At 38.5% G+C, this 22,637-nt stretch overlaps 2 protein-coding genes across 5 annotated transcripts in view; one reads left to right on the top strand and one right to left on the bottom strand.

The window, feature by feature from the left end:
* PYROXD1 (pyridine nucleotide-disulphide oxidoreductase domain 1) overlaps positions 1-7,882 on the top strand; it is a 13,651-nt gene extending 5,769 nt beyond the window's left edge. For all 3 annotated transcript variants that reach the window (XM_015628317.3, XM_033514291.1, XM_015628318.3), the window contains exons 5-12: positions 62-135; positions 737-897; positions 1,539-1,639; positions 2,449-2,578; positions 3,426-3,538; positions 4,666-4,788; positions 5,039-5,176; positions 5,517-7,882. In XM_015628317.3, the coding sequence (XP_015483803.1) occupies positions 62-135; positions 737-897; positions 1,539-1,639; positions 2,449-2,578; positions 3,426-3,538; positions 4,666-4,788; positions 5,039-5,176; positions 5,517-5,765 (1,089 nt within the window). In that variant the 3' untranslated portion in view covers positions 5,766-7,882. The remainder of the gene's footprint in view (positions 1-61; positions 136-736; positions 898-1,538; positions 1,640-2,448; positions 2,579-3,425; positions 3,539-4,665; positions 4,789-5,038; positions 5,177-5,516) is intronic.
* RECQL (RecQ like helicase) lies at positions 6,081-22,637 on the bottom strand. Of its 2 annotated transcripts, none has more exons than XM_015628315.3 (15): positions 22,605-22,637; positions 21,239-21,311; positions 19,941-20,138; positions 17,838-18,017; positions 17,199-17,305; positions 16,064-16,262; positions 14,475-14,641; positions 14,003-14,084; positions 12,829-12,977; positions 12,625-12,742; positions 11,838-11,976; positions 11,005-11,096; positions 8,984-9,203; positions 8,031-8,160; positions 6,081-7,841 (listed from the first exon to the last, which is right to left on the bottom strand). In XM_015628315.3, exons 2-15 carry the CDS (start codon positions 21,252-21,254, stop codon positions 7,653-7,655), a joined length of 1,986 nt encoding a protein of 661 aa, XP_015483801.1. In that variant the 5' UTR covers positions 21,255-21,311; positions 22,605-22,637; the 3' UTR covers positions 6,081-7,652. The 2 variants fall into 2 exon arrangements, with proteins under 2 accessions (XP_015483801.1, XP_015483800.1); XM_015628314.2 differs by lacking the exon at positions 22,605-22,637 and adding an exon at positions 22,255-22,564.

Raw genomic sequence — 22,637 nt, 5'->3', positions numbered from 1 at the left:
TTGATTAGTGTGAGGGAACATGCTCTAAGTTCTAATTGACATTTTTCCTTTCTTAATGCAGGCTTTTCAGAAGAATTTGGCTCAAGCTGAGAGAATAGTGGTGGTAGGAAATGGTGGGATTGCCCTTGAATTAGTGTAAGTGAACAAAAAATACTTAATCAAATAAATTGTTTAACAATGCAAAGCTAAACCTAGTGTACATAGTTTTGGGAGAAGGTTGACTTATAAAATTGTATCTCTTAGAGCATGTAGTGGCAAAACTGATGAGAGGAGTTTCTTTTGCAACATAGTGGCTCTTACTGACACATAAAATTAGGAAAGCTCCAGAAGCAGCTTTGACATATAGATATCAAGAATATACAGTTCATGTTCCATATGCAAACAAGATCCAAATGCTTGTTTTTAACAGTGGAAGTCTGGCAGAAATTCACTTCTTTTTCATTATGGGGAGCAGAAAATACTAATGATTAGAATTATAAATTTGATCTTCCCCCCCACCCCTTACCCCAGGACAGTCAAGGTTGTGTTGGTGAGAAATTACATGTCAACTTAAAGAGTTATTTTTTTTAATGGGTTCATTATGTAAATATTTAGAAGTGCATTTGACAGGTTAGAAAGTTTTGGATCCCCTAGTTCTGGCTTCTGGAAGGAAATTTGACACTTCTGCTTGTATTGGTGAACATTCAGATCCTTTTCAGGCAATCTGTCACTTTATCCCTTGTTTAAATGTCCACAGGTATGAAATTCAAGGCTGTGAAGTAATCTGGGCTATCAAAGACAAAGCCATTGGGAACACCTTCTTTGATGCAGGAGCAGCTGAATTTCTCCTTCCAAAGCTCACCGCTGAAAGCCAAGAGGCTCCAATCGAGTGTAAAAGAACCAAGTACACAGTGGAAGGTATGGGGTTTAGTTTCCTGACTCTGCAGCAGCAGCATTTCATATTAAAGATAGTCTTAAAATCAGTCAGTTTAGCAGTGTGGAGTAAGGCTTACTGTTATCATTAATGACATTTCCTTCTTCAAAAACTGAGAGTAAAAAAAACAACATAAAACCCCATTCTGAATTTATGTAGACAGAATGTAATACAGTTTCTTGCAAACTGTAAAAAAGTGCTTACCTTTGTACCAAGTTTATATTAATTCCCTGTATTCCTTCTGCTGAAGAACTTGTTCTGTTTTCTGTAATGTTTTGATGTGAACTATTTCACCATTATATAGGAAGCTGTCACGTAGTAGGATATTGGGGGAGCAGGTGAAACTGCACAGAACATTATTACAGGTGGAATGAAACTGCAGTCTCAGAAATAACAATTCACTAGGACTGCATGAACAAACATCACATAAACCTATGTATGACCAAAATCATAACAAAAAGAAGAGCATGGTTCTAGACATCAGGCAGAAAGAATACGGATATTATGCTTTCCTCTTCCCTTTTGGCAGCCAGGTGGTATTTTTCTACTGAGAATCCTTGTTCTGAATTCTGAGGACAAGGAAGTATGCACACTAAATCTGATATACTCCATCTCTTTCCTTCAGAAAGTGAGGAAAAAGGAAGACCTACAGGAGCATCTGACAAGCTGGGCAGTGCCTTAGGCCCCGACTGGCACGAGGGCTTACACCTTAAAGGGACTAAGGAGGTATGGGTATAACCTTGCTGTTATATTTATTTGAGTGTTGTGGGCAGGAGTGCTGTGAAGAGTTCCATGTTTGCAATAAAGCAAAAATCCTCGCTTCTTTTTTTTTTTTTTTCTTTCATTTCTGAATTCCTTAGGTGTTATGTGTTTGTTTTGCATTTAAAAAATGACCTGTCAAGGGTGATCAGTCACAGACCAGCTAAAGGATGTTTAGGATATTTAGCAGCTTAATCAGTGGTGGTTTGGCTGTTGAAGGCTGTGGAACTGTATTTATGTAGTGGAGAGTAAAACAAGGCCCAAATTCAGAGAAACAGGTAACTTTCCAACTTCTGGCTTGACATCAGAACATGCTTGAAACATGGGTTGATGGTACAGAGTACTTTTTACTTTCTACAGTGTTTAGAACATGGACTTCTTATTGTTACCAAAATGTAATTCATGATGGAAAAAAAAAAAAGAGAATTTGCAATCCTGAAAGACAGAAAATTATGAGTTTACTTTATTCTGTTCTGATAAGGTTTGAACTCTCTTCTTGTAAGCTTAGGGGAACCTGAATATGTTTTCTGGCTTGCCAGAAAAATCTAATTGTTATGAACTTTCAGATAACTGCTCAAAAAGCAGGTAAATTGCCATTGGCTATGGTTAGATCTGTGCCAAAAAGAGGAAAGTGTGGGAATCCATTTAGTGGGGCTGGGATATAGGGTGGGGGATTTTCCTGTTTAGTAATATCAGTTTAGGTGATGATATCCTTGCTGTTATCAATCTTGTGATTGCTAATCATTATGTTTATAATTTTGTCAAATTTTCTTTAGTTTTCTCATAAAGTACATATTGAAATACTGTGTGAAGTAAAGAAAATACACTTACAGCAAGAATTTATCCAGCTGCAACGAACTTCCTTGACTTTTCCTAAAGGAGAGGAAGGTGTAGAAGCAGATGAGGGTGAGTGCAAGTGCTGATAAGATGTTGAATATAAATCTCTCTGCTGGAGCATGTTTGATCTTGTTTGCTGTTTTAAAGCAAATAGAGATTTGAAAAATAAATCTTTTACATCTATAAATTGAAGTTTAGCAGTTTACAGTAATCAAATTTATGGGCTACAATTAAATTACAAAATCTTATGTGCCAGACACTTTTTTCCACAAAGTAACCAAAATCCTGTATTCAGAATATTCCATCCTTAACAAAATCCATTAAAGTAATATTTTAATAGTGAAGTTAAAACAGGAGAAAAAAACCCCATCAACATTTTGTATCAAAATTGAAGTAAATCTTCAAAGTAGAGGAAAATACCCCCTTTTTTAAATGAATAATTATGCCTGTAATTTCCACCTAATTAAAATGAATATTTAAAATACTGTTTTAGTAACCAGTTACTTTCAGCTTAAGTCAAATCTATCCTGTTCTTTTTGCTTTTGAGGCACTTCTGTGCATCTGTAAATTTCTTCATAAAAGATATTTGGCAATTGCATACTTGAGAGAACATCCCTCAGGACACAGTATTTACACCCCCTACAAATGAGGGCTTTAATTTAGGAAAATACTGAAGCAAGTTATTAGTAGGAGCTGAGATCCAAGATAATTTTTTTCTCAAGCTCTGAACAATGGTAAGAAAAGTTAATCTCTGATAATTTTTTCCTTTTTATTTTTCATTTTAATCTTTCTTTACCTATTCAGTTACCTCAAAGGTTTTGTGGGGTTTTTTTCTTTCATATCTAATCATAAGACGTAATTAATAAAGTAACTTCTGTTGGTTACATTCTCAGGGAAAATTTTCCCCCTTTTTCAGTGCTGTGGCCTGTATATGTGGAATTAACTAATGGGAACATTTATGGATGCAATTTCATTGTCAGTGCAACTGGAGTTGTGCCAAATGTTGAACCATTTCTTGATGGCAATAATGTAAGTATACTGATTTCTTTTGGGGCTTTTCAAGGAAGTTGAAAGAAACTTTTTCAGCTGGTTTATGCTGCTGTTCTGTCATGAAACATGGATTGCTAAAGATTTAAATATTGTGCACCATCTCAAAACAAGGCAGGTTTTGTTGCTTCTGAGACATCCAAGATGATACAAGTATATTTGATCTGTGGTCTTGGTTTATTACTGTTGTTCCCCAGCTGTATATATACAGTATATACGCAGTATTAAGCCTATGCAAAGAGAGAAAAGCATCTGTATAACTGGCTAATGTGGCAAAAATGTAGAATAATTTCTGTGTTAGTTCTGTACCATGCTCTAACCTTATTCATCTTGACATTTGCTCCTGGAAAGGAAGCAACTATTTCCAATATTTTTTGTCGAGGTGCTCATGTTCATTGAGGGAAGTTACCCTGAGTGAGCACCCAAAGGTGGATGGTGATTCCTGAGTTCGTAACTTCCATGTGAATTTCCACACCTTGAGATCATAATTTTGTTTCTGTGTTCAGTGTCTGCTCAGCAACAACTAAAACATCCCTGTTTTATTAACACTGTTTCTATCACAAATCCAACAAGTAGCCCCATACAAGCTACTACTGAAAAATGATCCCAGACAAAATCAGGACGTTGGGGTAGTTTGGGTTAAGTGATGAGGTTAAGTGGGGTAGGTTGGGTTAAGTGATAATCCATCTGATTAGGCTGTGCTCTGGTTAAAGAAAAAAATGCTGAAAACATATATCTGATGTTGAGCCATGATGTATTTCCAGGCCTATGCTCTAAGCTTAGATCAGGAATTAAGTTTTTGCAATGGTATTTTCTTGCCTTGGCAGAAATACAAAGTGATCTCTTAAGACTGAGTGTCCCTGTAACACTCAGTGTGATTTTGAATTTGGCAAGCCCTGTGACTTCCCTGCATAGGTATCAGTAATAGTCCTTTAAAAACCTGTGCTGTGCTCTAGAAACAGTAACAGTAAGCTTTGTACCTTCCATGGAGGTCTTGCCACTCAGGATAGTCTCACGGTAAACAATGAAGGAAGAGCCAATTGCTTAAGGTGGAGGAAGCTGAATGACTTGATGACTTCTTTCATTGCTGATGTGTGCAAACCCTTCAGTTTGCTGTGGGTGAAGACGGAGGACTGAAGGTGGACAAGCACATGCACACATCGCTGCCAGATGTGTACGCAGCTGGAGATATCTGCACGGCAGCGTGGGAGCCGAGCCCCGTGTGGCACCAGGTACATCCTCGCACGCGCGTGATCCATGGGGAATTGCACACCAGCACACACACCAAGGAGTGCAAGGTGAAGCAAGTGGATAATCCTGGGTGCTTGACAGCAGAGTTTTATGGAGGTGGCTGGAAATGGAGCTGGCCAGCCCTTCTGAGTATAAAAAAACACAAAGTATGCACTGATACTCACTGCAGTGAGTGTGGTCATGGCACAGTGATGGTCTTGTGACTTAAATCTTCCCAATTTTCTCTTTCAGATGAGGCTGTGGACCCAAGCTCGGCAGATGGGATGGTATGCAGCAAAGTGCATGGCAGCAGATGCTTTAGGGGAATCTATTGATATGGATTTCAGCTTTGAGCTATTTGCTCACATTACAAAGTTTTTCAATTACAAGGTCAGTACAGTCTGATAGCTGTAAACCACTGAGTAACACATACTGCTTGCTTACATACACTTGCTGACCCTGAGCAGATACTTTAATGTTGAGAAAACAGATTTGCTTTATATAGTAATTAACACTAGCTTAGATTTTCTCCATTCATACTAATGTGCATGAGATTTCAAAAGGAATTTCCATTGTGTTTGCAGGCCAGTGATTGGGGGGGGGAACCCTAGGGACAAATATTTCCCTATTTGCACCACATTTAAGGCCAGGAACTGTTAGCAGCAGAAATGCTAAAAGCCACTGCAATGATCTTATGAGAGCTTTTTCCTTTTGCTTTTCCTTCTGCTAGGTGGTGGTTTTGGGGAAGTACAATGCTCAGGGCTTGGGCTCTGACCATGAGCTGATACTAAGATGTACCAAGGGACGCGAGTATGTGAAAGTGGTGATGCAGAACGGCCGAATGATGGGAGCTGTGCTGATCGGTGAAACCGACTTGGAAGAAACCTTTGAAAACTTAATTTTAAATCAAATGGATCTTTCAGCCTATGGTGAAGATCTCCTAAATCCAGATATTGATATAGAAGATTATTTTGATTGAACAGTACCCCATTCCCATTTTGTATGAAGCCTTGGATACCAAATAATACATCTCAGAAAACTGTTCTCTCAGGATTACCAGAAATGAGGGATAAATGCAATCCTCTATTAAGATTTTGGGTTGAGCTTGCCAAAATACTGACTGGTTACTGTCACAGGTACCAGCTAATGGTGCAATCTCTGTTGAGCTGGCTCAGATGAACAGAGAACAGTTTTAGGGCACAGGGTGCTCAGAGCTCTTGTTACCTGGAATGTGGGTTGCAAATATATGGCCTTACTCCTCTTTTTTTTTTCCCACCCCCTCCCCCCCAGTAAGTTTACTTCTGAAATAAATGTATTTTCTACTCAGTTAAGTACAGAACACAAGCTTTGCACAATGAAAGCCAGGATGAGATGTCAGTTGAGAGCCACTTTTTAACTGCTTGTCCCTTCAGCTGTCAAGGTGTTAGGGTAGAGCTGCACTGTATTGCATAGTGCCAGCCCTAGACAGCAGTTGTTTCATCCTGGCTTTTGATTTGGTTCTACAGTTGCTGCCTGGGAGTTGCTATTTATTTTGGGTCAAATTCAGAACAATTTATTTTATTTACTCAATGCAAAGCTGGCAGTGCATATTGAGATTTGTCCCAGACAAATCACTTAATCTTTTCTTAGGAGAATGACTATTTTTAACTAAATTTTCAATTTTTGGCAAAGGTCTCAGCTGAAGGATGGGTGAAAGTGACTAAAGCCTATAGTCTATCACAGTTTTACCAGAAAAATAAAGATGATGAGCATGTTCTAAATGTTACTAGTTTTATATTTATTATACATGTAAGTCTAAGGGAGAAGAACTAAAATGCAACCACCCAGAACTTGTGTTCATTAGTGAAACTGAACATGCCTTTTTGATCTTTGGCTGCTAAGATGTTAAAAGTAAGAAAATAAAATTGAGTCTAGCACTCAGCATATGTGCCTGAGAATGTTTGCAGGCAGCAGTAGCTGTTCCTAGGCTGGCAGGTTGTCCTGTTTGTAAACTTAAATTTAGGTACTTCTGCAAAACACAGAAGTCCTAAATCTCTATTTGAATGACAATCTAGAGAAGTCCAATTTTAAGAGCAACAGACATATTTCAAAAGGATAAATACATATACTATTTCATTCAGAAATACATACAGTATTTCACTCAAACATGCCACACTGGGTGTAGGGACACATGTCCCTACTCGGAACTGCAGAGATGGCAATGCCCTCATGGGCTGGAACAACCAGTACAGCAGCAGCTTTGACCCAGGAGTCCAGAGGAAGGATGCTGGAGCATCCCAGTCTCCATGTGTGTGATGTCAGTCCCTGGGGCTGGTGACAGCAGCTCCCCTGGAGAAGCAGCACCATGGCTGCAGTGGTCTCACTGGTGGAGAGGAGAGTCACCTGCACAGCAGGCAGAAGGAACAGGAGGTGACAGGGTCTTCATGCAGAGCTAAGGACCACCAAGTCCTGTGCTGCAAAGGAGGGAAACCTCCAGATGGCTCTCACAAGAGCAGTGGGTGGAGACTTCCATAGGAAGGAAGTCTGGAAACCTCTGGATCTCTGGCAGTCCTTTCCAGTCTGCATAAACCTGCCATAGTGTTACTATATACTACACTTCCAAAAGAGCTAAAAAGGCAGTAATGGTCATTATACCGGTTTTGTAATCATTGCTGAATCCGAAGATAAGCACCAATTATTCTGATATGAAACACTTTTTCCTTCACTACTGGCCTTCTAGATTTGAGTTTTTTAAGATATTTGTTCCCTGTTCAGTGTTTATTAAATAAAAATAAAAATACCATTACTAAAGCACAAACTGAACTTACACACTGCATTGTCCATGGAGCAGCCACCATGATTAGATCCTAAATGTAGTCTGTGACACTCAGTCAATAATTACTGGTTGGTCATTTCCACCTGCCTGAAGCTTAGGCTTCTTTGCTTTTAAGTTAGGACCACAGCTGGGTCGCTTATGTTCCTGTGATTTCTTCACCAGTGGCTCTTGGACAGTCTTTGATCCAGTCTGGGCATTTTCTCTGCTTCCTTTTGAATTTGAAGATTGAGAAGGTTTGACCTGTAAGTTATAAAGAGTTCAATTAAAATTCTAACATTGTTTTCCTTCTTTTTCTGTGTTCCCACACAAGAGAGAAGATTTTTTATGAGGTTGACTGCATTACTACAAAACATGTTTTGAGCAGGTAGCAAATCATTAAGCTCTAATGGAGAAGATACCTATATGGCAAATCAGAACAGATCTAAATACCTTGAAAACACTTTTCCTGTTTGTTATCCCTTCTATGGTGATGACGTGTCCCTCACTTTTCAGCAGCCGGGCTTTCGGGCCCACTTTCAGGTAGGATATTGTAGCAAAGGCTGTGAAGCTGAAATCCTCCCTGCATGAATTAAATCACTGTTACAAGAGAAGGTTGGAGACAGAGGCCAGACTATACTGGGGGAAAAAATCATGGAATCATTAAGGTTAGAAAAGACGTCCAGTCCAACCATCAACCCATCACTGCCACTAAACCATGTCCTAAGTGTCATATCCACATGTTTTGTGAACACCCCCAGGAATGGTGACTCTACCACTTCCCTGGGCAGCCTGCTTCAATCCCGACAACTCTTTCCAGAAAGACAGGGACACATTAACCCTTCCAGTGGATGTTCCAAATAGCAGCTTCATTCTGCTTTATCTATTCAAGTAGACAGTCAGGTGACTTAGAGCTACTCTGATCAACACTTGACAAAACACATAGCACACAGCTTACAGAGAGGCAGCAGTGGCGTTAGTTTCACTATTCTTTCTTAAAATTTCTAAGTACCACTTTCCACATAATCCAGTCTTTCCTGACTTAGACATCAAGTGGGCAACCCCATTTGCTTTCCTTATCCATGGAACGTGAATGAGATTTGTATGACTTGCAGACCTTTCCAAAAATAATCCTGTTGCAGATTTAAACATTCTACCTGAATACAGAAAACCCCAGCTTTTAAAAACTGCACAAGATGCAGCTTTTCAAATGTTCCTCCAACTTTTGAAATGGAAATACAGCAATATTTGAAGGGTTTTTAAGAATACATTAAATGTATCTGAAATAAAAACAAGACTACAAAATGTATCCATTAATGTTATACAGAAGTAACAAGAGAGCAACAAAAAATTACTACTGTATGTTAAAAAACAAAAAAAACCCCAAAATAGTTTATCTTACATACTTCAGATACTGCTGCAGCAGTAAATGAGCAATAATTCTTTCCAGCTCCTCTCGAGGGTGCTTGGGTGGAGTAACTTCAGACACCCTGAATTTGGACACACCTTTCCCAGACCAGGCATCAATTAATTTCAGCGGGGTGAGTTTCTCACTCATGCTGTCAGCTTGCTCAAGGATCTTTATTATATCCCTGCAGTATCCTGTTATATCCATCTTCTCACATGCTGCAAGTAAAAATGAAGGAACATTTAAACAGAAAGCTCTTTGCAGTTATACATATAGTTATATGTAACTATAAATACATATCTTTGTCTGTGTAATAGCAAGGCTTTTTCTGTTATGCTTTTAAACTAACTTAACAAATAAAGCAGTAACTTTTCTTCTGTCCAATCAGGATACACTCACATATTTTTCTCCATTATTGAAATTCCTATCTGACAAACATTTGTTCTTGTCTGTGATGTTACAAGCCAGAAATTATTTCAAGGCATAAAATTTGCAAGGTAGCTAGTATGTTACTCTAGAACTGGATTCCTTTTCCTCACCCATAGTGTTTATTATGAAAAGATTAGAGAGCACAGAGGAGGTGAAGCCTGTGAGACATTTCTTCTCTCATGACAGTTATGGACAATATGAGACAGACATAATAAGCAATAATTACATTACAATAGTTAGCATCATCATCCATAACAATTCTGAGCAGCAACACATCAATGTGCATAATGATCATCCTTCTCCTCCATGATCAGATCATGGCACAGAATCACCCCAACTGACTCCTCTGATATTAAGGATTAAGTACTGAAAAACAAGTACTACTGCTAATTTTCCTTAGACCTTGCTTAAGAATCAAAAGGCCCTGGAGGTGAAGAAGCAGTGAATAGGATATATTTCAACTTTATTTCATCACACAGCTGCTGCAAGCCTTGGGACAAGCCAGCTCCCTACTCTTCCCAACCTCTGACCCCAGTGTACATTTCAGCTAAGCCCCACTTCTAATTAGACAAGATATTGTTACTTGCAAGATATTGCAAAAGACTTTTATCATATAATAAAACTGGGTAACGAAAAGAAGTTGAATTTTGGTTTGTCTACTTTACACCCCAAAAACATAGAGGGAAATAAAGTCTAGTTATGAGAACAGCTTTGAATACAAAATTGCTCCTCAGTTTTTTAAAGTGTCGATCACTGTATTATCCAAATACCTTCTGCAACAGATATGTGATATGAGGAGATGGTATTTTTCACTTATTACAAGAATTAACCACCTAGGTGGTCCTCAATGAGATTTAAGGTGATTTTGTGCATCCTTTAGAGATGCTCATGACCAACTTTGTCTCAGCTCCCCTTTCAGAGCTTTCTTGCTTTCCATGGGGTTTCCCACATTTAAGTCACAGCATTTACTTAAGTACAACAACAGAGGTTTTGTTCATCTTCTGAGTCTTTCAGCTTTATGATGGGTACCAAAACTCACAGCAAAACCTTGAATTAAGAGTGCTCAGTTGTTCTGCACACCTCTCATGTGCAGTTCTGACAAAGGAACATCTTGTGAGCGTGTAGCACTGAATTCCTCAGAGATTTTTCCAGACAAGTTGTGAGAGGACATGCAGACTGTACCTTCTCAGAGCCTAAGTGTGCACAGTCTGGCATGCAGGGGCTCCTCCTCAATAAAGCTTTCATGCCCAAACAAATCCTGAAACAAAACCTGACACATACCAGAATCCTTTTAAAACAGGTAAACCAATCTCCCCCTTGCCCCAGCTTCCCTTTTGGGAACAGGTGAACAGCTGAGCCTGAAAACTACCACAGTGTCCAACCTCAGGAAAAGGCCAAACCAGGAAGTATCCTGCTAAACACCCTGAACTTAGCAACAGTAAGCCACCAAAAAAACTGATATTTGTAACAAAATCTACACCTTGAAAACAGTCAGTAGTACAAGCACAGGTCACAAAATTTGCTTACAGTTTTTCTACACCAGGTATTTCTTTAAATCAACTTTTCCCATGTTATCTGTCCTTTACCTACCATTCTCTCTACAGCAGTTATCACACATTCTGTTGCAGTTTGCAGAATCCCACACTTCATCAAAGTGGTGGGCTATGAGCACCCGGCGACACCTGAAGAGCAGAGAGCAGAGGGGGGCTATAGAACCCACAGGAATATAGAGCACCTGCGTTACACATCATGAAAATGGCAAAAGAGGTCCCTAGGGACACCTCAGATCTCAAAACAAGTGCAAAGAATTATCAGAGGAAAAATCAGAGAATACTGCAACACCAGTATTCCCTATCATCTATGCCAATGCAGATAATGATTAAAGTGGTGTAGAACAATTTGATTGAAGCAGAAGAGTAAATTCTGCAGTTTCAAGAGAATGAAAAATGGTAAGAATATGAACTCATTGTTACACAGAGGCCAAAAAAGGCTTTACTGGATGCACCAGTTGTCCACAACACAGATACATATGTTTTCCATGAAGTATTCCAAATATCACAGTGAAGCAGATGAAGCAGTAATATGGAATCTTATGTGGCCATTAAACACTGTAGCTTAAGAGTCAAAATCACAGAACTCCAGTATTTCCTCTGACTGGGATTTGAAATCCAGACAGTTCTCGTTGGCAGATATTTCACCTTAACATAACCACTTCCAGAACTGTATCCTGAAGATGGCAAGCTTGTTCCTGTTTTTGTGGGTGGTTTTGTTTGGTCATGAGTTCACTTTGGTTTTGTTTCAGGTTTTTTCTTTTGTGTTTTTTTTTGTTGTTGTTGTTTGTTTGTTTTTTTCAAATGCCCCCTAAGAAACCCAACAAAATTAGCTCATTTAAAAACTAAGCAACCAAGCCACCAGTAACTTACTTGCTCATATTTTGGCAATAAGATACCATATCATACAGCTTTTCTTGGCCAACATTTTCCATCACCACCATTGAGCTGATTCTGAATATATCTCCAAACCCATAATACAAAATGCAGTCAGCTTTTTGGTCATCTCTACCTGCAATGCATTAAAATGAACAGATAATTATAATCTCAACCAATTGCCCCTCAAGTTCCTTGACAAGCTTTTCTCCACACAGAATCAAATCTGCCTTTAAAAAAGTAATGAGATGAACAAGATCAAAAAAAAACCCCAAAACACTGCAAAACATTTTTGGAGGCAAAATTTGGCTGTAACAGGTATTTAGTGCTGCTAAACATTGATCAATTCTTAAAATTCTCTGCTTCAGACTCCCATCCTACTTGTATTTCTGAAATTCATACAGTGATTAAACATCATCTAAAGACAATCTGAGCAAATCATACATCTCAGGCGCTATACAAAATAAAAAATAAATATCTGTACATCAAATCCATGTCACATTATTCTGGTAAGCCACAGATTTGATAAAAAAAATCAAGCATTTAAAAAAATACTGAGTGGAGGTCTAGATACCAAATTATTCTTTGTTATGCTGCAGTAGAGGCCTGGTAATGAATGCAGTTCATATTTACAGCCTCTTTTCAGGGGCAGTTTCATTAAGGGTACTTTGAAAACCGTCTCAAAGGCAAAAGGCTTTGCACAAGTGTCTGGAAAACTGAAGGACAGTTTTACTGGTTTAATGGATGTGAATGGCAACTTTACAAAAGCCACTTCCTACAATACCTGCACGTCCACTCTCTTGGTAGTAGTTTTCCATGGATTTGCTCATAGAGTGATGAATTACAAACCTCACATCAGGTTTATCAATTCCCATGCCAAAAGCAACAGTTGCCACTACAACCTGGGAAAAAGATCAAGAAATCATCAAGATACCAAACCACACTTTGTTTAAATGAGACATAAGTCCATGTAAAGTATTTACTTAACCTGGATTTGATTTGTTGCCCATCCTTTATGAACTTTGGTTTTGTATTTAGCATCCATGTTTGCATGGTAAGTCCCTGCCTTGATTCCCAGTTTCTGCAAACTCACAGTAACTTGCTCAGAATCCTTCTGAGAAAAGCAGTACACAATTCCTGCACAGAAGTGAAAGAGGCCTCATTGTAATGCCTTAAAAAGGCCAAACAATCCCCAATACTTAAAAAAACAATTGCAAAAGTTTTATTAGCTTATAAAATAAATACTTAAAAAGCATTATACAGTCTTCGTGCCTATTTAGTCCATAGTATTGGTATTCATGAAGGAAACTTCAATTATCAGCTTGGACCTAAAGGCTAAAGAGGAAATACAGGTGCTAATCCATAGAATCACGGAAGTATTCCATTAATGTTCAAGGAGGACAATTCTTATTAAAGCTTCTTTAAAGGAGTGCTATACCTTATGAAATCTATGGCATCTCACCTGAGGTTTCAGTTAAATCTGCTTTTTGTCATTAGTCAGGCTGGGCTAAATCAGGGATTACACACAAAGCCACGTGATTTGTGATCATCTTAGCACAGTTTGTGCTCAGGGAGCTGTTCCTCACAGCCACAGAGCTCCAAGCAGAGACAGGGACAGACTGCTGCTCCAGAAACCTGGGTTCAGCTGCCTTGGCAAGATGTCTCTCCTCTTTATTTCTGCTACAGAATTTATTCATTACACAAGTCCAGTTTTTACAGTTATGCTTTTATCTGCAATTCACCCCATAACACCTATTCTGAGCACTGAGTAAAGAGATGAGTCGTATGATCAAATATGAAGAAACATGTTAAAGATAACAAGTATCCTGACACACAGCTAGTAAATAATGTGTGATTTATGATCACAGAGATCACCAATCTTAAAACTTCCTATTATTACCTATGTAAACATTGTTCTACAAACATCAACATTCCACTTCAGAAGATACAAGTAAACAGTAAAGACATTTAAGCACTAATGAATGAAGAGAAATTATTCAAGGTATGGATCTTACTAAATTTCATTTATTCTAATGCTGGATGTTTAATGTATGGGGAAGGCAGAATTTTTCTACATGCTTCAATCATTTGAAAACATCCCAACATCCTTGCAATGCTGAAGGTTATGAAAGATAACTTGTGTCTTTTGTGGCACTTTTTACCTGACAGTCCTTTGTATCTTCCATTAATGGTCTTAACTATGTCCTCAATGAAATCTTCGTTATTTGAAGGCTTATGCCGAACCTCAAAAATATATTATGCACATATCACAGTTCAAGTGGGAAAACAGTCTGCCAAACAACCTTATTTTACTTTTTCTAGTATAATAAACACAACTATTACACTATTTTAAAAAAATTACTATATTCTTTTTTATGAACAGTCAGATTACAATTCAAAAGTCAATTGAAAAATAAATCCCAAAACAAACCTGCAAGCTTTCCCCCACAAGAGCAATAAACAGACCTGTGGCCAAAGTGAAAATACAGCACAACAGAATAATTCACAGCCTTTTTGCTATCATAAGACATATTTTCTGACTGGTTGAAACAGTCTGAGCCTGTTGCCTGCCTCTCTCCCTGCAGGAGACAGTATAACAGCACTGCATTCAGAAAATCAGGTAACAAAACCTACCTCATAGTAAAGGTTGGGCCTGTTGAAGGAAGCAGTAAAGGTAATGCACCTCTGAACGTGCAAAATGTTCTGAGCATCCTTTAAAACATGATTGGTAGCTGTTGCTGTCAATCCAATCAAGGGAGTATTAGGAAACTGTCTTTTCAGGATACCAAGAGACTTGTAGTCTTAGCAAGAAAATAAAAAGGGGAAAGAAAAATATTTCTCATACCACAAATGCAAGCTTAAAAAAGACATTCATGTAGACAATATTTAATACTGCAATAAACATTAATACTAATTACTACAGAACTAATTTATACATCCAAAGGAAGAAACAAGCAGGTGGCACTTACTAGAAGAGATGTCTTCTAATTGAATTTTAAAGAATCAATCACAGAATCATTTGGGTTGGAAGACACCTTAAAGACCATCTTGTTCCAGCCCCTGCCATGAGCAGAGACGCCTTCCACTAGACCAGGATGTCCAGAGCCCCATCCAACCAGGCCTTGAACACCTCCAGGAATGAGGCACCCATAACTTCTCTGGGCAGCCTGTGCCTGTCTCACTACCCTCACTGTTCTTCCCAATACCCAATCTAAACCTACTCTCAGTTTGAAGTCATTCCCCCTTGGAGGTCACTCCAACCTCTTGTAAAAAGTCCCTCAGTACTGAAGTACCCTCCAGGTACTGAAAGGCTGCAATTATCAGCCACAATTCAGAAGGCAAAAATGTATGGAAACAGAAATTATTAAAGAGTTAAAAAAATATGTGTAGCATTGTATTAACCAACATTTAGGTTATTTTGCAGGTCTGTTTTTACAAACAGCTTTTGAGTAAACAGAGCTTTTGTAATAAACAAGTAATGTGGAATTTTGATACACAGACTAGACTATGTAAATAGTCTATATAAATTTAAAGGCTCAGTATTGACAATTGCTGCCTTTGAACAGAAGTGCAGCCAGTGGTACATATCCAAATTCCACACTGCCAGTTGAACTAGCCTGGCTCTTGGTTCAGGCACCGCTTTTTACCAAAACCACTAAGAGTGAGTATACAGTTAATATTGCTTCAGATCAGGTTTTCTTTCAAAGACAAAGAAACAGTAACAAACAATATTCAACAATCTGCAATATAGGAAAAAGACTGAAGCACACTTTCTTTTCCCATAAATGAGGGCATTTGTTTCCATTTGCTTTAGAGATTATTAAAATGTATCTCATGAATTTACAAAATGCTCTACCTCTTCCATCAGAAGTGCCAGGGAGTGGTATACAGAATGACACTTTCATGTAGCAATAGATTAAAGGTAACTATTGTCCATATTAAAGATGCCAGCCAAACCTTTGATTTTAAGAAGTTCCAATTAAAGTAAGCTGAATAAGGCATTTTTCAGAATACTGACAGCAAAGTCAATGTTGAAGTTATCATTTGCATGAACTTAGCTCCTGGACAACTTGTGAATTAAAGTCCTTGAGCTAACACAGGTACTTCTCACACATTAAGAATTCACTTAACACATGAAGGAAGCAGCTGGCCTTATTTCAGGCCCAAGTCATTATTCCCTGATCCCTGAACAGCCCTGCAAAGGGGATTTCTGAGGAGCATACCAGGCCTGAAATCATGGCCCCACTGACTGCAGCAATGCACCTCATCCACAGCAATGCGAGCCAGGCACCCGGCCTGATAAGCCTTCTCCAGCTTGGACATGAACATTTTGCTCTTTGCAATCTTCTCAGGGGTCACATAAATGAGCTTCAGTTGTGAATTCTTCTTCAGCATTTCCATGTGGACCCACTTCACATGTTCCTGTTCAGAACAACAAGAGACAGCAGAGGGTAACAAACTGGGACAACACACTGAAGTTGCTTAGTGCTAAGGCTCTTAAGAGGTGATTAGCAATTCATAAGGTGTAATTAACAGAGACTGATAAAGTGTTCCACGGTACTGGCCACTATAAGCCTTTGTAGAAGATCACTACATACAAAATGGTCATTTTAATACTTAGAAAATCCACGATAGAACTCTGAAGAAGCTAAGTGCTGAATGTGTCTTTGCTTCATTGTGTGTCATCAGTATTTCCCCAATAAATATGATGTACCAAACATCCCTGTGATACTACAACTGTAAAATAATTCCTTGCACATGACAGTGGTTTTTAGAGTTTTCAGAGTGATCTGCATCAAAGCAGGCTTCAAGTTTGGCACATCGCATCAAGCCACTGACTTATCAAATCCAGTGCCATGTGCAAGTTAATGATCATGAAATATAGGTCAGGAAAATAACTGTAAAAAAGAAATTGTCTAGTAAGACACTGGGAAATAAGTTGCTTCTTGGCCTCTGGATCACACAGCTCACCACCCTATAGTAAGAGATAAATAATTCTATGTAAAAGCCTGCACTGCTCAACATGGTAGTAGAGGACAAAAATCACCTGCACCATGTCTAGAAATTGAGTAAAAATCTACAACACACATCAACCAAAGATACTTCATATCCTCTAAACAGCCCCAAGAAATCTATTTATTCCACAGAAGGTGTTGGCTCCCATGTGCTGCTGTCACTGTAACATGAACACAAGGTACCTAACCACCTTACCCATATCACAGCACCCTCCTGGCCAGAGGAGGATTGCTAGAACTGCATAAGCTGATAAATCTGTCTCATCCATTCAATATTCACAAGTAACTACACAGAGGGGAAACACTAGCACATACACCACAAAACACATGAACTTAAACACACCTTGCTGCTTGAGGCATTTAATAAAGCTGCAGAGATACCAAGCTGTTCCAAAACCATGAGCTGATCTTCCATGAGCGATATCAAAGGACATATCACCAGTGTGAAACCTGTAACAATCAATCATTGTGCAAACTGAGCAATTCATGTCACAAACATCTCCTCTAATTCCTTTTACTGATGCATCAGCCCTGCTCTGAAGAAATTGCCAAATGTAAGTTTAAGTTTCATACACAGCAGTGGATTCCTCTCCTAGATAGTTGATGAGTGCCAGATCATACAGGGATAATTCTTATTAAATGCCCATAACATACACCACCTCTTAAGCTCTAGACCACAAACAACTACCTAAGCTGCAACAAATAAGAGTATAAAAATATACAAAATAAAACAAGCTGGATATCTATGTCTTGAGGTGCTGATTTGCCACAGAACTATGCAGTGACAGGGAGGGGTAAATTTGGCCTTTGTAAATTAGTAAACTTCCAATGCAATTGGATGAGTTATTAGAAATAAACCAAACAAAACCAAATCAACTAAACAAAAACCACACCAAATAATGTTCAATCTCCACATAACTATAAAAAGGAGAAAGTAAATCTAATTATTTTTATTATGTCCTTTTTTTTCCCCCTAACATACCTTCAGAACAGACAGCTGGTAACTGGTAACAAAGGCTCTTCCCCCCACCTGTAGGCATGACAAGAAATATATCCTTTCCTGCCATTGCAGCATTTACTGTTTCAAGTTGCAGTGATCTAAACTTCTGGAGTTTAAATTTGCTCTGCAGTGCAGTTTTTATCTTCTCATACCATGGAAAATCTGTTAAGGGAAAAAAACAACTCAACAAACACATTTCATAAGCAAATTAAAATATAAGAAGGAGGCGTAATTTACATATTCAATACCTAAATCTGGCAGTGACACAATTCTAGATATGGGAAAGTGTTTAAAGATTCAAAATGGCACAGGAAAAGCTCCACACTACCTGAGTCTGGATATACCATTTTCTAGGGTGGACCTTTGAACACTCAAATTGTAAACATGATTCACCTCCAGACCAAAGCTTTCATTGCACATGGATGTGAACTAATGTGAAAAACTCAAAACAGACGAACTTTGGAGTGCTAATGATCATGTTAACTCATTAGTCCAAAATAAATCCATGTTAACTCATTAGTCCAAAATAAGTCCACGTTAACTCATTAGTCAAATAACTAGAAATCAGAATCACACCCTGAAAATAAATAAAACCAGACACTGAGCCCTACAATAGCTACTCAAATGCTTCCCTCATACGAATACAGCAATTACAAATAGTGTAAAGAAGCAGGGAAACAATTTTTCCATACATTCCATCAATAATAAATAGTTATTAAAAAAAAAGAGGGGGGACAAGTTGTTTAATCTTCCCCAGAATCACCACACAAACATGCTTATAACAGGTTTTTCTTTTCTTCAATAAAGAGCTAAAGACTGCATTTTTAAAAGATGTAATACTGTAAAAACTTAAATTATACTTCCTGATATATCTTTATGGTACTATTAAAATTAAAATGCAGAAAAGCTGTGGGAGATCCAGGTTACACTACACACAATGCAAAACTTAATTTTGTTACTTGAGGGTGACATTGCAAAGAAATTTACAAAGAGCACAGTTAAAATCCAAGGCTCTTCTCAAACTAAAAAAAGCCTCCCACTGACTTCCACGAGCTTTAAACTGGGAACAAATTTAGCTGCTGCTCTTGTTTAATACATACACAGCAATCTGATTGCAAAGACATTAATTTTCAAAGCACAGGAGATAAGAATTAAGCATAGAACTAAACAAACCAAATGATTTGTTCAATAGCATAATTTGCAATGATAAAATATCAGTATTCTTACATATGCATAATACTCCTCAAACACAGATAAATATGGATTCAACTACAACATTAATTTCATTTTTAAAAAAGCCTATATATACAATAGATATAGGCATTTACAAATTGAAAATTAAATTAAACAGGAGAAAAAAATATCAAAATACCTGAGTCAAATTTAGCAAGGCATAACATGGCCAAGAACCAACAACTATTCAGGACTTCATAAAACATTAACTTGAAAGACAGCAGCCTTCACACCACTACAAGACGCTTGCCATTTGCACTAATTCTACAACAATGATGTATTCTAGGTTATTTTTGGCAGTTATTTTAGTCAGCATCTATCTAATTTGTATTAATTTGGTAAGACATGAGGCTACATAACCCATCACAAGCACTACCAATGTCCTACCCACTCAAGCAAGAGGAAACACAAAACCAGCAAAAAACAACTCTAAGTGCAAAATTGTCATTATCAAATCCTGAGAAAATCCAGAGCAATTTGTTTTAGAACACAAACAATGAGAAGTACTGCAATATAATTTAACCATTTAGTATACAAATACTGCAGTAAAAGCTTACTCTGGGATTCTAAGAGCAGATCAGATCAAATTGTGACTTTGCAACAAAGAATTAAAGTACCTGTAACAGGCAATTCTGCTTGAACATATAATTCTGCCCAGAACAACTCAAGATTAGTGTTTAGGAATGCTCAATGAGACAAGTACAAACATTACCCCATTACCCTGGCATGTCAGCCAGCTGATGAAAATTAAATAGGACAACATCATTATCCAAACAAAACTGTGTAAGTCCATTTTCCCCTACTGGATTAGTTCACCTTTCTGTTACAATATTAGAATTTGACTCTGCAAACCTGTTTTGTTCCATTCCTCAGCTGAGGTTTCAGTGTCTTTACTTCCACCTGCCTCCAGGTCTCCTGAGGACTGTTTTATCAGATTCTTTATTCTCGTCTTCTTTTGAAGGAGCTCCTGCTGCTTATCCACAAGCTCCTGTATCTGCATCTCCACTGCTTGCAGCTCATTCTCAATGGACACCAGCACCTCCTCTAGCACTTCAGGGAAAAGGAAGGAGAAGGCACAATAGAGACTAGAGTTAGCCATGTGCTGATGCCAGTTTTAATTGTATTAGTGGTACTCCAGCCAACCCCAACGTAAGCATAACATGATCAAGTTGTTAATAGAAAGCACTTATTTACATGAGAAGCAACATTAACCTTAGCAAGTTAAATTCTTCTGGAGTTGAAAATAAGGCCATTAGCAATAAGCTATGTTTCATGCACCAAGATCTCCCTCCTACACAGAACAAGAGGATCTGCTGAATAAGATTTGGATATAAAGGAAAAAATGCTTTTACAAACACAAGCCATCCTTCACATGTGAAAGAAGTGAAGCAAATGCTCCCCAAAAACTTGGGTTACACAAGTGACTTTTTGCCAGGAATTTGCCTCTTCCCATCCCAATATAAATGTGTGTGAATTGCAGGTTGTGTTCTAAAATCCAATACCTGGAGTTTAAAAAAATAATTAACACATACACCTGCATGCCAAGCATGTATCACTATTCCAGAGCCAGGTCAGAAAAGCGTAAGAAGAAATTACTTCCTCCCCCACACCCAGAAAACCCAAGAGATTTTGGCCCATACAGAGCAGATATGATAATATGGTTATGGAAAGAAAAATGAGAAATATGGAAAAAATACCTTCATTTCAGATAGCACAAAATGATGACAGCTACTAAATGCCCACTGCTACTCAGCAGAAAAGAGTTAATTAAGAGTATCTTAAAATATGAAGCATATTTTCAAAATACTGAAAACCAAGTAATTTCCTTGACAAATTTGATTTTCATCAGACAAATAGCTTGGGCTGGAAGGGACCTTAAAGATCATCTCGTTTCAACTCCCCACTGGACCAAGTTGCTCAGTCATGAGCCTTGAACACTTCCAGGGATGGGGCATGTTGGTTTGGATAAGAAATAAAAAGTTATCCAGTAATTTTATTTTTTTTTCTTCAAATCTTAAGTATAATAGCACAATAGGCACCACAAATGCTTTTCTGCATATATTAAATTCATGTAAATAACAATCAGTAACATCAAGTAATTGTGTCTAGTTAGCTAAGAGACAGCAAAATGAACATTAATTATGGATTACCTTCAACAGCTGTCATCTTTGGAGATTAAATAACGTTATCTTTAGGAGGTCTTATTTAACCAAGCAACTGTCACTAAAAAGAAAATGAAATAAATACATTTAAAATATATTTTATAAGTAAACCGTCTCCACTTAGAACAAATTTACTGCAGTAGATTCTTCATTACCAGAGCTGTTAAAGCAAGAGTTTAAGTACTGGTGAATTTTAATTTGCTTACATAAAGAAGCCCCACTAGATGACAACTGCTTTTTTCCTTCAGCAAAATGGATACACACAAACTCACAACCAATTCCCAAGTCCACAGATCACCAGTCTTCTAAATGAATCTAAGAGAATTTTAACCACGTCATACCCCTCCTGCAAGAGGAATGATCTAATGTAGACCAGTCACTCACCAAGTGCCCATTATAATATTTGATTCTTCAAAGATTATTTTACAGAAAGTCTGAACACATTATACTGTGCCCCTTAGAAAGGCAGCCACCCTAACACCTAGATGATCTGTTAGGAGGAAGTGAAAATGTGGTTTGGTTTAGAGAAGGGGGATCAACTATGAATAGATCATCAGTGAAATGAACATAGAATTGTATTTATTGGCTAATTTTTTAACAACAGTCTTCACCATATTATATGTTAACAACACTAAATCCAAGAGACTTTATATTTTCTTGCATTCTGAAATACTTATTATGTGGATGGAAGCAAAGTCCAGTGGAAGGTGAAAGGGAATAAATTCAGCAGCTCCCCACTATCAGCTGATTCCACCATAACAAAGATCTTTCCCGCTCCTATAAATGGAGAGGGAAATCTATATTAAAAATTATGTGTGAATTAAACACTTCCGCATCGCTCAGGGCCAGATCCAGACACCTCTTCATCAACTGCAGGGATGGCAACTCCACCACATCCTTGGGCAACCTCCTCCAATGTGGGAATACTCACACGCATGTAGCGTGAATATTACATGGAAGACGTATACAAATCCATACAGTGGAATATTCTCAGCATTCCTCACCCACACGCCAGCTGCGGGCACGGTGCTTGCCAGGCCGGAAGCAGCCAGTCGGTAGGGCTGCAGGACGGGCCAGGATAGATGGACGGACACACGGACAGGCAGGGCAGCCCCTGCCCGGCGGGTGCACGATGGAGCGGGATGGATGAAGGGAGAGGCTGCCACAGCAAGCAGGACACCACCACGCCTCGCTGCCGTGTCCTCCCGTGCAGAAGGGTCAGCCCTGGCTCGGGCCGATAACTCCCACAATTGCCCGCTGCTAATGCCGGCCGCGCTCCTGCATCTTTTATCCTTTATCTTTTATCCTTTATCCCTCATCCCTCACCGCTCCCGCCCCGCGGCCCCGCTCCCACCTGCGCCGCGCGCGCCGGCCCCGCCCTTTCCGC

This window comes from Parus major, chromosome 1A (assembly GCF_001522545.3).
Source record: "Parus major isolate Abel chromosome 1A, Parus_major1.1, whole genome shotgun sequence".
NCBI classification, from domain to species: Eukaryota; Metazoa; Chordata; class Aves; order Passeriformes; family Paridae; genus Parus; species Parus major.
This window is presented reverse-complemented; position numbering and strand designations above follow the sequence as displayed.